The sequence below is a fragment of the Saccopteryx leptura genome, chromosome 2, assembly GCF_036850995.1.
Source record: "Saccopteryx leptura isolate mSacLep1 chromosome 2, mSacLep1_pri_phased_curated, whole genome shotgun sequence".
NCBI lineage: Eukaryota > Metazoa > Chordata > Mammalia > Chiroptera > Emballonuridae > Saccopteryx > Saccopteryx leptura.
In genome coordinates this window covers 185,376,485-185,392,340 of record NC_089504.1, presented here as the reverse complement: position 1 = coordinate 185,392,340, position 15,856 = coordinate 185,376,485, and the positions used below count along the sequence as shown (strand labels likewise).

The window sequence follows — 15,856 nt, the reverse complement described above, 5'->3', positions numbered from 1 at the left end:
TACTTCCTTTAAAGACAACTTTTGAGAAATGATATTTGTGAAAGCAGAGAAAAAAGTGAGAGAAACAAGGTATCTTATATTTTAATTTATGTATCTTGCTCCTACTTAACAGGGAGAAAGGAGAAGGTGTCTCCAGGAACCCGCCTCCTATCCCATGCCTAAACTGGACCTTGATTCAGTCTACTGCTATCTTGCTCTTGCTCAGTATTTGGGGGATGAAATTAAAGCCATGGTCCCCATCCACTCAAGACTCAGAGAAATGGTTTAACAACCGAAAGGAACCCCATTTTTCTTATAGTGTGGGTTGTAATAGAAAGCATTTCACAAAGGTGGGGCACAACAATACAAAGGTGTCTTCTTCTGGCTTTAAAACTCTCTTATAGAACATCCAAAATCCACACCCACCCCTGCCATGGTAAGGATTAGTTGTCCGTTAGAATTCTAGGGGCCCAGCCATCATTGTTCCAAACCAGCAGGGGAGATGCCTGTTTTCCCAGGAAAGGGAGCATGAATCTCTCTTGTACTGGGCCTTGATGGGGTTCCAGTGAGGCTGTAAAAAGAACAGCTCTATGACTGGCAAGTCAGTTTTCCTTTTTCTAGAGCTTCAGTTTCCTTGTCAGCAACATGGTGATAGCAACATCTACCTTGGAATTGATATGAGGATCGCATGAGGAGACACAATGAAATGCTCTGCAGATTATAAAGCATGAATCAATGATGATCTTTCTCCCTGTTGTTTCTCCACATACTTAGAGATGAAGAGGTCCTAGCTCCAAGGTGAGAGAACCTAAAGCAAGGTATGTGGCTGAAAAAAGTGGAGGATGGTGAGGTGATTGCTGTATCCCTTTAAATTCTGGCCCATGAGAGTTTAGGAAAAGAGAGAAATAGCAAAGTAAGTTTCCAGGGACCAACCCTGATATTTCTTTCCCCTTTGCCCTCCTTCCTCCTTTTCCCAATCTTAAGCTCCCTTTTTCCTGCCAGCTCAGCTCCTGGCCTTTCCCCAAGTCCAAGCCAAAAGCTTAAAACCTAGTAAAAAGTGCCCTAGCTGAATAGCTTAATTGGTTAAGAACATTGTTATGATATGCAGAGGTTGTGGGTTCAATTCCCCCCTCAGGGCACATACAGGAAAAGATCGATGTTTCTGTCTCCCTTCTAAGATCAATAAATAAGTTTTAAAAAAAAATTTAGTAAAATCCTTCAAAAGTGCTATCTGTTCAGCTGATTCAGGTAGATGTTGATTTGGTCTTGGCTGGGCTGGAAAATCAAGTTAGTCAAGTTCCCTGGCACTGTTCCAGATACTGAGCTCCAGGCACTTGCTCCTGCTCAGAAACCCCTTGAAATGGGGAACGGAAATGGGATTATTTTTTCCTAGGCTTCCTTTCTTCCAGCTTGGGAGGCCTCTGGATCTTTTCAGGAACCAGGAGGAAGAAAAGAAATGTACAGAACTCTATTGTTGCCTGGGGGAAAGGTAATGAAGATAGTGACAGGTGTGGGGCTTGGGGCAGATGCAAGTGGAAAAAGGGGTTACCTTTTCGCCTCAGAAGTGGGGGCGATGGGCCCTGACAGGGTAGCTCAGAGTGTCGTACCAATACGCCAAGGTCGTGGACTTGATCCTTGGTCAGGGCACATATAAGAAATCAACCAGTGAATGTATAAGTAAGGGGAACAACAAATTAATGTCTCTTTCTCTAAAAAATTAAAAAGTTTTGTGAAAAAGAAGAGTAGGTGGTTCTGCCATCAGCGTGAACTTTAAAACCAGTCAGGGAGGGTATGGTGACTGTCATGAGCCAAGAACCTGCCTGCACTCCTTTAGTCCCTGGTAGAGTGTGGCACATGTAAAATACCTCATCAGAGTCCCCCAAATTTTCCATGAGACCTGCTGCCCAGAGGGGGGTTTTAATTTTTCTTAAGATGTTATTTATTGATTTTTTTAGAGATAGAGAGAGAAAGGGGAGGAAGAGTGAATTGCTTCTTGTATGTGCCTTGACCTGGGTTGTTTTTTAAAAATTATTATTATTTTAGAGAGTCAGACAGACAGACAGACAGGGACAGACAGACAGGAAGGGAAAGAGATGAGAAGCATTAATTATTCACTGTAGCACCTTAGGTGTTCATTGATTGCTTTCTCATATGTGCCTGGACTGGGGGGCTCCAGCTGAGTGTGACCCCTTGCTCAAGCCAGCGACCTTGGGGTCATGTCTATGATCCCACGCATGAGATCCCACACTCAAGCTGCATGAGACCATGCTCAAGACAGCAACCTTGATTTCAAACCTGGGTTCTCAGCATCCCAGGCTGATGCTCTATCCACTGCACCACTGCCTGGTCAGGCAAGCCTGGGGTTTTGAACCGGCAACCTCAGCATTCCAGGTCGACACTTTATCCTTTGCGCCACCGCAGGTCAGGTGAGGGGTTAAATTTTATTGATTGATTTTAGAGAGAGAAGAAGGGGGTAGGAAGAGAGAGAGAAACACTGATTTATTGTTCCACCTATTTATGCATTCATTGGTTGATCTTGTATGTGCACTGACCAGGAATAGAACTCACAACCTTGGCATATCAGGATGATGCTCTAACCAACTGAGCTACTGGCAGGGCCAGAGGAGAGGTTAGAGAGGCAGGGCCCTATCCATTCTGGGAGTGCTCTGCCCTTCTCAGTGACAGACACTATAACTCTCCAGATACAAGAGAAGTCTCTGAGCTCTATTTGTTGGGCATACTGGGATCCCACTTCCTCAGCTCCCTACTGGAAAGATCACTGACCTGAGTGTGTTCGGAGGTGGCCAGTGAGTGCATCACGCCGGCGGCAGGCATAGTTGCAGAAGGGACATTTGAAGGGCTTCTCCCCAGAGTGCAGCTTGATGTGACGCAGCAGATTCCCCTTCTGAGTGAAAGAGGCACCACACTGGTTGCAATGGAAGGGCCGTTCACCTGCAAGACAAAGAACAGATCCCAGAGGACTGGGTGTGAGGAACTCTGAGGGCTGAGCTAGCCCCCCACCCAAAGCCCCATACTGCCTCAGGGAGGCTGCTCAGGACACATTTTGGAAGGGCAGGCTGTGTTACGCATACAAATCCTTCTTAATACAGAGCCCCTGGGAAAAGTCTTATCTAGGAAAGGTGTGGATTAGGGGGTGTGTGACAGGGAGAAGGGTGCAGCTAAGAACACAGATCATTGTCAAAAACCAAGCTGACCGGCCTCTATCTGATCCAGGAGCCCGAAGCCCAAGGAAGCTGAGAGAGGCTTGTGTAGTCCATGCTTTTTCTTCTATTTTTATTCATGAGATAGGAGGGCTCAAATAATACCTATGAGTCCTACCCGCATTGGGTATAGGATCTTTTTTGAGGCTGTAACACCTTCCCTTCCCTTACTATTTGAGAAAAACGTCAGCTTTATAATAACAGCTGAGGAAAGTTCAGGTATTCAGGGACTCTACATTCCAACTCCCCCCTTTCCTCAGCGAGGAATGTGCCAGGAGAGACCTTTCCCTTTCTGAGCTCACCCACTCCAGCATGGCCTCCTAATACCACCTCTGCCTCTCCAGCCCACCCAGGAGTTCCTCCCTGGTCCCCTGGCTTACTCACCTGTGTGACTGCGCTTGTGCACCATGAGCACGTTGGGTCCAATGCAGACCATGCCACAGACATCACATTTGAGCTTGCCATTGGGCAGCCGGATGCCACCAGGGGAATGAGGCTCTGGCCCACTTCCATCACAGTAGCCCAGGGGCTCTGACAATGAGTCTTCCACAATCACACTATCATCCTTTTCCAGGAGCCGCTCATCTGGCCCCAGCAGTCTGCTCGACTCCTCATCGCTGTACATCTCCACCTTGATGGAGTTGGCTGGAGGGTGGAATGGTATTTAGGATAGAGACAGGCAAAGTGGAGAGCCTGCCCCCAGGCCAGAATGGCACTCCTGAAGTCCAAAAGGAGTTCTAAGCCCTGAGACACTCAAGCTTCAAAAGAGACCAATACTCTAGGTATCCTGTTGGGACCTGAAACAACATTTTCTTCCTATGCCCTGATCAAGCAAATAGGCATCAAGAGAAAAAAGTTGGGGTACATTGGATGTCTTCTGTCACTGTGGAGAGGATAAAGCTAAGGGGGCCTATTTCTCCACTCTCTTGTCATTAAGAAAGATGTCTGACTGGCCCTGGGCAGGAAGCCAGCAAGTCACAGTGGCGGGAAAACAGTCCTAGGAGGACTAAAGAGACAGGGCTAAAGAGAGAGCAAAACTGGAAGACAGCCGTGGCTGATGTTACCCTCCCACCAGGGAAGACTGAGCCCCTCTACTCCCCTCCACTGAAATCTGGAGAGGGGGATGGAGGAGGGAGGAGCCATTGAGGAGAAAGCTTTGGCTCTAGCTCTGACCTACATTCCTGGCTATTCCAACCATTTAGAGAATGTCACAGATCTAAGGCCAGCTGAGAGGCAGTCTTGGGGACCCTGTCTGGGTAGGAGAATTGGAAGGGGGTGATGAGGAGATCCTTCTCATCTCTATTTCCTGTCTAACTCCAGCTCATGGTTATTTCTATCTATCTGCTACTCTAACTCCAGACTTTCTCTTTGGGGCCTTTACCTTAATCCCACTCATGCTGCTTTTAATTTCACCCTAGTCTGGCAGTGCCCACTCATTCTCCTTTCAGAAGTCAGGAAAATCCTAGACACTGAGCTCCTTACTGCTTTTAGAGACTCAGAGCAGGAAACTAGAGTGAGGCAGCGATGGAGAAATGGCTGCCAGTGGAAGATGAATCAAGGGCCAAACACAAACAGGGGTGCCTAGTGCCAGGTGAGGGCAGGAGGGCGCACTTACCACTGAGTGAGCGGCTGGGAGAAGAGTGCTGGCTGTTGGGGGTGCTCAATGAGGGCCCCACTGGGGCCCCAAGGAACTCCTTCTCCAGAGATGAGTCCCCGCTACCTTGGAGGAGAGAGTGAGAGGGCAGGTGAAGCTGTAGCTGTAGACATTATTAAATTGCCTAATCTTTTCAAAATTCAGTGACATTAATCTTATAGCCATGTACAAGGCAGTGTTGTGTATGCTGGGCAATATACCCTGTGCCCTCACCAACCTGGGTGCCTGGTGCTGACTTTTGCGAGTTCAGTGGCTGGGGCTTGCCCACCCTACCTTTTTCTAGGCCTGAGGGGAAGAGCATCACTGCCTGACATCCACAGGAAGCAGGGCTGGGGCTGGGCGGACCAGGGTAGAGAGGAAAATGGGGGCCTCAGCAGGGAGGCAGCTCAGGATAGATGTTCTTCCCTATCTCCTCTCCGGAGCCCCCAACACCAGATATGGGATCTGCAGGGAAGGCAGCTGAAATTGTCCCTGAATCTAATGATGATAATAGCAATCATAATGATGGCAGCTAACATTAATTGACTGCTTACTGTGTGCTAGGAATTGTTCAATGCACCTTCAATGAATTATTTCATTTAATCTTTCTTTTATTTCATTTATCTTTACAACAACCCTATAAAGTAGGTGCCAATATTATCTTAATTTTGCAGATAAGGAAACTGAGGCACAAAAGAGACTAGGTTACTTGTCCAAGGTCACAAGCCAGTAGTGGTGGAACCAGGATCTGATCACAAAAAGTAAGTGCCCGTGCCCTGAACCACCATCTGCAAAGCCAACTGGGACTCACTGTTTCAGTAGGGGAATTAAGCCCATTAGACTTTCTAAAATTAGCGAGAATTTATTCCAGAAAGCATCCTATCTGATATGATTCCAATCAGATATTTACTACCTGGTATTCCCTTGCTGTAAAATAACCAGTTTATTTTCAATATATTTATTTTAACTAGTTGACAAATTGCTTTGTAAATAGGTTGAGAATTTAATATGTTTTAAAAAAATCAGAAGACATACCTGAAGATATAAATGTCTTTTTTTTTTTAAAATTCCTCCTCCCCACAGTCTTCTACATAGGTGAAATAAAACATATGTAGACAAACAGACACAGACACCGATCACATATGTAGATACGCATAAAGAGAACATACCTACTGGGGTAAACATACCCAGAGCCTCTACATTATCTGCTAACATGAACATGCATGGATGTGTGCAGACAGGCCTAAATATGGAAGAGAGAGAGAGAGAGAGAGAGAAACCCTAAAATTCATCCCTGAAGTCCACCTATTAGTACTTTACCCAATATCCCAGCTATGCACATACTTACTTTCACAAAATAAAGATTCCATTATAAAATGGTTGGAGTCTTGGGCCTGAGGCAAGAAATCCGGAACACACCCTCCTGAGGGATCCCTCTCCAGCTTTGGTCAGTGGGAAGAAAACAACCACTCAGGACTTTGGGACCATTTCTCATTCATATCCTTCCTAAAAGTCCCATTTCCCACACTAGTCTAGCCCATCAAAAACTGAGGAAATTTGTTTACTATCTATAGAAAAAGCCTATGGCTTAAAACTGAGTTTTCCCAGCTGGGACTCTTTAGATAAGCATGGTTATCTACAAAAGTTGCCCCAAATCAGAACCACACACATATCATGAAGTAAGCATTTCAGAGTTGTGAGCTGAGACATGTAGACCCAGACCCAGTTTTAAAATATGTCCTCTCAACTATGTGTGGTGTTTACTAAGGTATCTTATCATTACTTTTCAATCATTAGAGCTGACTTGCCCTAAATCACTTCATGTCTGTAATGGGGGAAGGACAGGGCTTCGGGCCCTGTCACTGAGTCCCTGACCCTAAAAGGATGAGGAGCTTGCTGGAAATTCATTGCTGGTCCCAGCCTACTAGGCTGAGGCTGCCTCGTGGGTCCAGCAGCTTGAATACGGGGGGAAATATCCTTAAAGGAATATTTAGAGACATTAAGGGGAAAACATGCTTTGTTGCTTTTCCCATTAAGGCCTGGGAACAGGAGGAAGAGCAGGTGACTTCAGAGTCCCGCCAGTGGTTCAGGAAGCGCTTTGATGTTGCTGACCTCCCTAGGATAAAGGTAAGAGGGAAAACAGGCTCAAGTCTACTTTTGTGAGCTAATACATAAAAATGAATCATTTCAGGAGTCAGAAAATCTTGATGGGGCCCCAGGGATTGTGTTTTCCAGCTAACAGGACAAGGGGACTAGAGTCAGATTTAGGAAGTTCAGCAGTTCCTCTCTCAGCCTTAGAAACCCCAGTGAGGGAATTTCAAATGTCTGGGATGCCCAAGAAATCCCAGATTGTCAAAGCCAAGAAGGCTGCTCTCAGATCTCAGAGAAATTTTCTTGGTCAGAGTCATCACAAATTACCTGAACAGGGCAAAGTTAAATTATGAGGTTTACATCAGAGGAACTAGGTGAGTACTGGGCAGAAAAGCAAGAGGGAGACAGGAGCCGGGGTAACATCCCACAAGCAAATGTGTTTCATATGCTGAAGGAGACTAGCTCTCCTGCTTCTGCTGCCCTTCCTCCATTCCTCCAAGAGTGGCTACCTCTAGTGAATAGCTGTGAGGTTGGAGAACCTCCACACTTCTCTGCAAAGGACCTCAACCTAACTAACTGCTTTCCCTTTCTTGACCAGGAGCTCCAGGGGACCAGGATGACAGCCTGCTAGCAGGGAATAGTAGGTGCAGGAGCAAAGAAAGATGCCCGTCCCCAGCTCTATTGTGGGGAGGAGGCTGAGGCCCCCTCAGATCTCTGTTCCAGGTTGAGGCATCTGCTACCAAGGTTCCTCTTTACCTAGATTCTATTATCTATTCCCACCCTGGCCTGTCTCAGCATTTCACCTGGGCAGCTCTACATCTGTCCCCAAGGCCTAATCAAGATGTCACCACAAGCTCCCACCGTCCAAGTCGCAGTCTTTGCTTAGCAACACCAAACACCCTTTCCCATCCTCCGCAAGTGTAAGGAGGAACGCCCCCTCCCCCGCTACACACACAGCCCCCATCCTCTTTCCCTCTCCTCAGTCTCGGGAGTTGTTACTGAATTGACTCCCTACCCCCAGAACCCCCCAATCCCCTCCACTAACTACCTTCTGGCTGAACTTACATTATCCTTCCCTTGCCGGTGAGACCCTGGGGTGCGTACGCGGCCGCCGCCTTGGAAACGGCGAGGGAGTGCGGGTGGTGTGTGCATGTCTGCGTCTCGGTGGCAGGCAGGGGTGAACCCAGCCACTCACCTTCCAGGAAGCGTGGATTCCTGGAAGTGAGGGGAACCGCCGTCATTTCGCAGGCAGCGGCAGCGGCACGGTGAGCAGGGGCCCACGGCTGCAGCCAGCAAGAAGAGCTCAGCCTAGGGTGTATGTATGTGAGTGTGTGTGTCTGTGTGAGAGAGAGAGCGCGCGTAAGCAAATGCACGCTTGGATATGCTTGAGGAGGGGGCTGCAGAGAATGTATACGTGTGTCTGGTGTGTGTGGAGAATGCTAGGCTACAGCATGTCTTTCCCAAGCCTGTGAAGGGGCGGGGGGGGGGGGGGGGGGTTGCACACGGAGAGGGAGGCAGATGCCGTTGCCCTCGTGCCCAGCAGACAAAGAGGAACTGCATAACAAATGCCTGAGAGTACCAAGACTGTGTGTAAGAAAGAGAGATGGATGGGCCCTCAGGTGGGAGGGAGAAAGGGGGTCCCCAGGGAAGGCTTAATCCTCCAGGAGCTGGGGAAGCCGAGGTCCCAGAGGTCATGGGGCCCAGGACTTGGGGCAGAAAGCCCCTTCCCTACGAAACTTAGGCACTTTTATTCCCTCCTCCTCCAGGAGGGAGGTCGTTGTGCAGATCTGGGGACTGACAGCCTCCTCCTCCTTTGCCAGGAGAGGGCTCATCGTGATCTGTAGTCTCAGACTGCTGTGGCCTTGAGTCATTTCAGATCCCCAGGCACCTCTTCTCCCCTCCTGGGCCCCTGGGGCCCAGCAGGCAGCAGACATCCCTGGATGAATTCGCCCTCTATCAAGACAAGGCCTCTGCTCCCTTGCCTTGCAGAGGAGCTGACCTACTTTAGAGACTAGATTTTCTGATTCCAAGAATTTGGGGGTGGGAGGGGCTGGAAACTTTGCACTGCCTACCTCTGGGTCCCTTTCTACTAAGGTTCCCTTAAATATTTAACAGTCCCAGAAAACTTGGGACAAGCACTGCTGAAATAATTGCATGAGCCGATTGGAGCAACTGTTTCCCTTGAAAGATAGGGAATGGAGGAGGGGAGAGAGTCTGTATGGTAAATTAATGGACTCCCCTGCTCTTCCCTTTCTCCCCCAGGAGAAAGTGATCTGTGCACCCTTAGAAAAGATGGACCTTCTGTATCAGTTTCTGTGAGGTGGGAAAATCTCTTTGAAGAACAGGAGAGAGATAATCCCCTTCATCAAGTGGTGGGTGAGAGAAATTCACCTGGTGTGGAGGTAGAAGAGCTGTGATGGCCTTGCAGGAGCCACTGGTGTGCATTAGGTGTGCACATTGCATGAGCCTTTCCCATTGCTTCCATATCAGTCCAGGAGATGGGTCAGTAACAGGCTCTCAGATGCCTCTCAAGTGGACTGTCTCAGCCATGCTCAGTCCTGCAGAGGCTACTTTTCAAGGCTAATGTTGGCCCTATCTTAATTTTCCCTTTTCTCCTTCTAAGGTAGCTGTTGACACCTAGAATTCTCAAAACAGAGATGGTTTTCTGGCCTCTACTTTTATCCAAAAGCCATCCTATGCAGAGGCCTTCTCTTATATCAGAAATGCCAACCTGCTAAAAGCAGGGAAAGTTTGTTTTCATAGCCCAGTAAAGCAAACACCCTCAGAAATTTCCCTGTAACATCCAATATTCTCACCCTGGCTGATTGGTGCAGTGGTAGAGCATCACTCTGTGTGTGGAAGCCCCAGGTTCGATTCTGGCACATAGGAGAAGCGCCCATCTGCTTCCCCTCCACCCCACCCCCACCCCCACAGCCACGGCTGGATTGGCTCAATTGACGACTGGCTCAAGCCAGTTGGCTTCAGGCTCTGAGGCTGGCTCCATGGCTTCCACCTCAGTCACTTAAAAAATGGCTCTGGTTGCAAGGAGCAAGGGCCCCGGATGGGCAGAGCATCGCTCCCTAGTGTGCTTGCCAGGTGGATCCTAGTCAGGGCACATGTGGGAGTCTGTCTCTCCGCCTCCCCTTATCAGACTAAAATAAAAAATAAAATAAAAATAATATCCAATATTCTCCATGGATAAAACTGAAATGAGCTCTGTGGGCTATTTGCTTGGCCACCTTCCTGGTTTCTCATTTGTCCGCCATAGAGCAGGGGCTGGTTTTTATCCATCTGAGTGGTCCCCAACAATAAAGCAGGGTCCTGAGTGTGGCTGTTGTTCTGTAATGGTTTTCTGAATAGGGTTAGCTGAGCAGGAGGGTTGGCTGGTTCCTCAGAAGGTTCCTCTATGACTTTCATACCAATAAAGTCTCTTTCAATTAAGTCAGTCTACTGGATCCCTGTCACACTGTCCAGCATGCAGCAGGTACTGAATATTTTTACACATTCCAACTCCTTCCCTCCTTACGTGAAAAGGGGTCAGAGGTGTCTTCTCTTAAATTAGCTACAGTTGTCAATGACTCTTAAATATGAGCCTGATCTATCCCACTATCTTCCTTAGTGCATGCCCATAATTCCTCCATAGGTCCCACTTTAAGGTAAGAAAAAAGGGAGGGGGAGCTAGAGGTCATTTCTACAATGGTACTTGGACTTCTTTCTTTCTTCTTCTTTTTTTTTTTTTTTGTATTTTTCTGAAGTGAGAAGTTGGGAAGGCAGAGACAGACTCCTGCATATGCCCGACCGGGATCCACCCGGCATGCCCACCAGGGGGTGATGCTCTGCCCATCTGGGCCGTTGCTCCCTTGGAACGGAGCCATTCTAGTGCCTGAGGCAGAGGCCATGGAGCCATCCTCAGCTCCCGGGCCGATTTTGCTCCAGTGGAGCCTTGGCTGCTGGAGGGGAAGAGAGACAGAAAGAAAGTAGAGGGGGAAGGATGGAGAAGCAAATGGGTGCTTCTCCTGTGTGCCCTGGCCGGGAATCAAACCCGGGACTTCTACACGCCAGGCTGATGCTCTACCACTGAGCTAGCCAGCCAGAGCCAGTACTTGGATTTCTAATGGGGATACTCATTATGTCAAAACCCAATTCTGGCTTTCCATATCTCTATAATAATATCCTGCCCTGACATTCTAATGGTGCAGAAATTACTCCTTCCATCTTAAATATACTCTGTCTTAGGCCCTTTCCTATACCTTTAAAGAGGGAGACAAAGTTCCTTATTTATTTTCACCTTGTTAAACTCTGAGAGGATCCCGATTACTTGCATATCTCTAAAAGCCAGTCATATTATAATCAATGATCTTTTCCAACTCAATGACAGTATTTGGCAGGTATGAAAAGCTATATGTGCCTGACCTGTGGTGGCACAGTGGATAAAGCATTGACCTGGAATGCTGAGGTCGCCAGTTTGAAACCCTGGGCTTGCCTGATCAAGGTACATACGGGAGTTGATGCTTCTTACTCCTCCCCCCCTTCTTTCTCTCTCTCTTTCTTTCTTCCCCCCCACCTCTCTAAAATGAATTTTTAAAAATTAAAAAAAAAGAAAAAAAAGCTGTATGTTATGATTGTGGAAAAGGATTGGGGGAATTGAGAATTAGGCTCTATCTCCAAAAGCTTCAAAGGCTGTAAGTTGTTGGTTTATTAGCTGAGTTCAGCCCATAGATAAGTTTGGCTTGCCCCATGGAACATTTAAAAAAAATACTGAGTCAGCCTGACCAGGCAGTGGCACAGTGGATAAAGCATTGGTTTGGGACACTGAGGACCAGGTTAGAGACCCCAGGTCGCTGGCTTGAGCAAGGGGTCACTGGCTCAGCTGGAGCCCCCAGGTCAAGGCACATATGAGAAAGCAATCAATGAACAACTAAGGTGCCGCAACTGTGAGTTGATGCTTTTCATCTCTCTCCCTTCCTGCCTGTTTGTTAGTCTCTCTCTTGCTACGAAAAAAAATTGAGTCATTATTTTTCTTTTATTATTATTATTATTATTATTATTATTATTGAGAGGCGAGGAGACAGAGAGACAGACACCCATATGCGCCTCGACTAGGATCCACCCAGCCAGCCCCCTATAGGGCGATGCTCTGCCCATCTGGGGCCATTGCTCCATTGCTTGGCAACAAACTATTTTAGTGCCTGAGGAGAGGCCATAGTGCCATCCTCAGTGCCCAGGACCAACTTGTTCGAATGAGCCATGGCTATGAAAGGGAGAGGGAGACGGAAAGGGAGAGAGAGAGAGAAGGAGGAGGAAAGGGAGTGGTGGAGAAGCAGATGGTTGCTTCTCCTGTGTGCTCTGATTGGGAAGCAAACCTGGGACTTCCACACGCAAAGTTGATGCTCTACTGCTGAGCCAACCAGCCAGGGCCAAGTCATTATTTTTCAATGGAGACATTTAATATAAAATCTGGTTCCTGACCTGTGGTGGCGCAATGGATAAAGCCTCGACTTGGAACACTGAGGTCGCCGGTTCGGAACCCTGGGCTTGCCCAGTCAAGGCACATATGGGAGTTGGGAGTTGATGCTTCCTGCTCCTCCCCCCTTGTGTCTCCCTTCTCTCTCTCTCTCTCTCTCCTCCCTCAAATGAATAAAATCTTAAAATAATAATAATAATAATAAACTAAATAAAAAATCTGGATTTGTGCCTGACCAGGCGGTGGCACAGTAGATTAGCATTGGACTGGGACACAGAGAACCCAGGTTCAAAACCCAAGGTCACCGGCTTGAGTGTGGGCTCATCCGGCTTGAGCATGGGCTTACCAGCTTGAGTGCGAGGTCACTGGTTTGAGCGTGGGATCATAGACATGACCCCATGGTAACTGGCTTGAAGCCCAAGGTTGCTCACTCGCTCTGCTGGAGTCCCCCAGTCAAGGCACATATGAGAAAGCAATCGATGAACAACTAAAGTGGCATAACTACGAGTTGATGTTTCTCATCTCTCTCCCTGCCTGCCTGTCTGTCCTTATCTATCCCTCTGTCTCTGTCGCTTTAAAAAAAAAGTCTGGGCCCTGGCCGGTTGGCTCAGCGGTAGAGCGTCGGCCTGGCGTGCGGGGGACCCGGGTTTGATTCCCGGCCAGGGCACATAGGAGAAGCGCCCATTTGCTTCTCCACCCCCCCCTCCTTCCTCTCTGTCTCCCTCTTCCCCTCCTGCAGCCAAGGCTCCATTGGAGCAAAGATGGCCCCGTCGCTGGGGATGGCTCCTTGGCCTCTGCCCCAGGCGCTAGAGTGGCTCTGGTCATGGCAGAGCGATGCCCGGAGGGGCAGAGCATCGCCCCTGGTGGGCGTGCTGGGTGGATCCTGGTTGGGCGCATGCGGGAGTCTGTCTGATTGTCTCTCCCCGTTTCCAGCTTCAGAAAAATACAAAAAAACAAAACAAAACAAAACAAAAAAAAACCCCTGGATTTGTGGCCCTGGCTGGATAGCTCAGTTAGAGCATTGTACTGATATGCCAGGGCTGCAGGTTCGATCCCTGGTCAGGGCACATATGGGAATGAGCCAATGGAGGGGAAAAAAAGAATGAGCTAATGAATGCATAAATAAGTGGAACAACAAATTGATATTTCTCTCTCTCTCTCTAAAAATCAACCAATAAATAAAAAATTTAAAAATTTTGCCTGACCAGGTGGTGGCGCAGTGGATAGAGCGTCAGACTGGGCAGGTTCGAGACCCCGAGGTCGCCAGCTTGAGCGCGGGCTCATCTGGTTTGAGCAAAAGCCCACCAGCTTGAACCCAAGGTCGATGGCTCCAGCAAGGGGTTACTCGGTCTGCTGAAGGCCCACGGTCAAGGCACATATGAGAAAGCAATCAATGAACAATTAAGGTGTTGCAACGTGTAATGAAAAACTAATGATTGATGCTTCTCATCTCTCTCTGTTCCTGTCTGTCTGTCCCTATCTATCCCTCTCTCTGACTCACTCTCTGTCTCTGTAAAAAAAATAAAATTAAAAAAAAAATTAAAAATCTGGATTTCTAATTTCTTTTAAAAAGTTGGAAGTTTTAGCCACACTGGATTTACATTACCACATGAACACTGAAGAGCTGCTCATCTTTGAGGTAGGACATGTGTTCTCCAGTTCATGACAGTCTCCACCATTGTCTTCTGCTCAGTATCCTACCCTAGGTCATTTATTTACATACCCACCTGGCCTTTGAGGTTTGAAACTCTGCTCCACTCTCCACCTGGCTGGAACAGAGTATCATGTTTGGCTGGTGACTTCAGAGAACAGAAAGAACTACATCTTCATTTGATCTCTTTGCTTCAAATCATTCCTCTCAAATAGTCTCTACTCATATTCCTCTTCTATCACTGAAGAAGTCTAGGAAGAGAACCACTAGGGAATGTGAAATGACCAAAATAAATGAAGACTATCCAGTGCTATCAGTGTAAATGTCAGCTCTCTGACTAGGGCCCTCGGAGGTCCCTGTGCTAGATAGGCTGAAGGCTCTGTCCCAGGGGAGAGTGTCTGCTCCCAGCCCCTGACAGACTGAATGCACAAGAGGGCATACCAGACACATAGGAGAGGCCATTGCAGTCTTCTATGTCCATCTTAGTTTCTGCTGAAAGAGAAAATAACTGCTATTAGAAGCCCATCTGGGAAGGGAGGAGGTTTCTTGCTAACATTCTGGAGTTAGCAAGAAACCTAAAGGATCACTTAAGTGTGCTCTCATCTATCCTATAGAAGAAAAAGCTCACACCTTGTCCTGGTGAGGAAGACAATGTACCCTGACTTACAAACCCCAGGGTCTCCTCCAACTGACAATTTCTGTTTTTCTGAGCGGAGATCCTTTCCTTGTGGGTGGAGCTGATGCTGTAGGAAAAGAGGCAGGTTACAGCTCAGCTCAGCCCTTGGGAGGAAAAAAAAAAGTCACATAGAGGCTCAATACCTTGTTAAGGATGGGGCAGTAATAAAGGGAAGAAGCAGGATTCAGTCATTCCAGGGGTTCTGTTCTGAGTGTGTGGCTGGGGGGAGGGGACTGGAGTAGAAGAGGGAGGAAAGCAGCCCGCCTCAGGCTCAGTGAGGAGAGCCTCTACTGAAGGTATAATAAACAAATGAAACCTTTAAATGGCTTTCCCCAACTTTTCTTCAATTACCTTGCTGTGTTTGTTTTTAAGGGAGGGGTACCTGAATTTAAAATACAGGTTAGTCAAGACAGGCAGTAATTGGCAGCAAAGTATTAAACAATGAAGAACTAAGAACAATTGAAAGTGTTCATTTGTTGCAATGAATTTCCTCCTGTGGGAGGAAAAAAAATCTATTTGATGAAAACATACATACATCCAAAATTGCTTTCACTATTCATCTGATGAAAAAAGAAATACCCTAGGGACAGATTTTGGGGAGCAAGAGTGGGGCAAAGGAATAGTATGAGTTGCCACTGGGATTCTTGGTCTTTTGAATCCCACTGAAGCAGAAGGATAAAAATTTGGTTTGCTGCCTGACCTGTGGTGGCGCAGTGGATAAAGCGTCGACCTGGAAATGCTGAGGTCACCGGTTCGAAACCCTGGGCTTGCCTGGTCAAGGCACATATGGGAGTTGATGCTTCCAGCTCCTCCTCCCTTCTCTCTCTCGGTCTCTCTCTCTCTCTCCCTCTCTCTCTCCCCTCTAAAAATAAAAAAAATAAAAAATAAAAAATTTGGTTTGCTTGTAATATTATATTGATAGAGCCAGGGGTGAGGGGTCCTGGAGGGAACACAGGGGTAAAGTCTGTTCCCGTCTCTTTCCCCACCTGGGTCATTTCTGTCTAGTTCTGAGAGGCATCACATGTCTCTAAAATGTCTCACAAAAAACCCTGAAACATTACGCCTGACCCGTGGTAGCACACTGGATACAGTATTGACCTGGGACACTGAGGTCCCAGGTTCAAAACCCTGAGGTCACTAG

The 15,856-nt window shown here is 47.6% G+C and overlaps 1 protein-coding gene and 1 long non-coding RNA gene across 5 annotated transcripts in view; one reads left to right on the top strand and one right to left on the bottom strand.

The window, feature by feature from the left end:
- IKZF4 (IKAROS family zinc finger 4) overlaps window positions 1-15,856 on the bottom strand; it is a 38,994-nt gene that overhangs the window by 15,068 nt on the left and 8,070 nt on the right. The window contains exons 2-6 of one of the 4 annotated variants that reach the window (XM_066369728.1): window positions 14,481-14,531; window positions 14,116-14,157; window positions 4,816-4,920; window positions 3,585-3,845; window positions 2,764-2,931 (exon numbers count right to left, since the gene is read on the bottom strand). In XM_066369728.1, coding sequence (XP_066225825.1) covers window positions 2,764-2,931; window positions 3,585-3,845; window positions 4,816-4,920; window positions 14,116-14,157; window positions 14,481-14,520 — 616 coding nt within the window. In that variant the 5' untranslated portion in view covers window positions 14,521-14,531. Of the gene's footprint in view, window positions 1-2,763; window positions 2,932-3,584; window positions 3,846-4,815; window positions 4,921-6,181; window positions 6,276-7,989; window positions 8,077-14,115; window positions 14,158-14,480; window positions 14,532-15,856 lie in introns of those variants that run through there. The other 3 variants (XM_066369727.1, XM_066369729.1, XM_066369730.1) reach the window with 3 other exon arrangements.
- Window positions 8,107-13,876, top strand: LOC136395273 (uncharacterized). The gene is made up of 3 exons (XR_010749303.1): window positions 8,107-8,189; window positions 11,303-11,416; window positions 13,597-13,876. It is a non-coding gene; the product is annotated as an uncharacterized lncRNA (long non-coding RNA).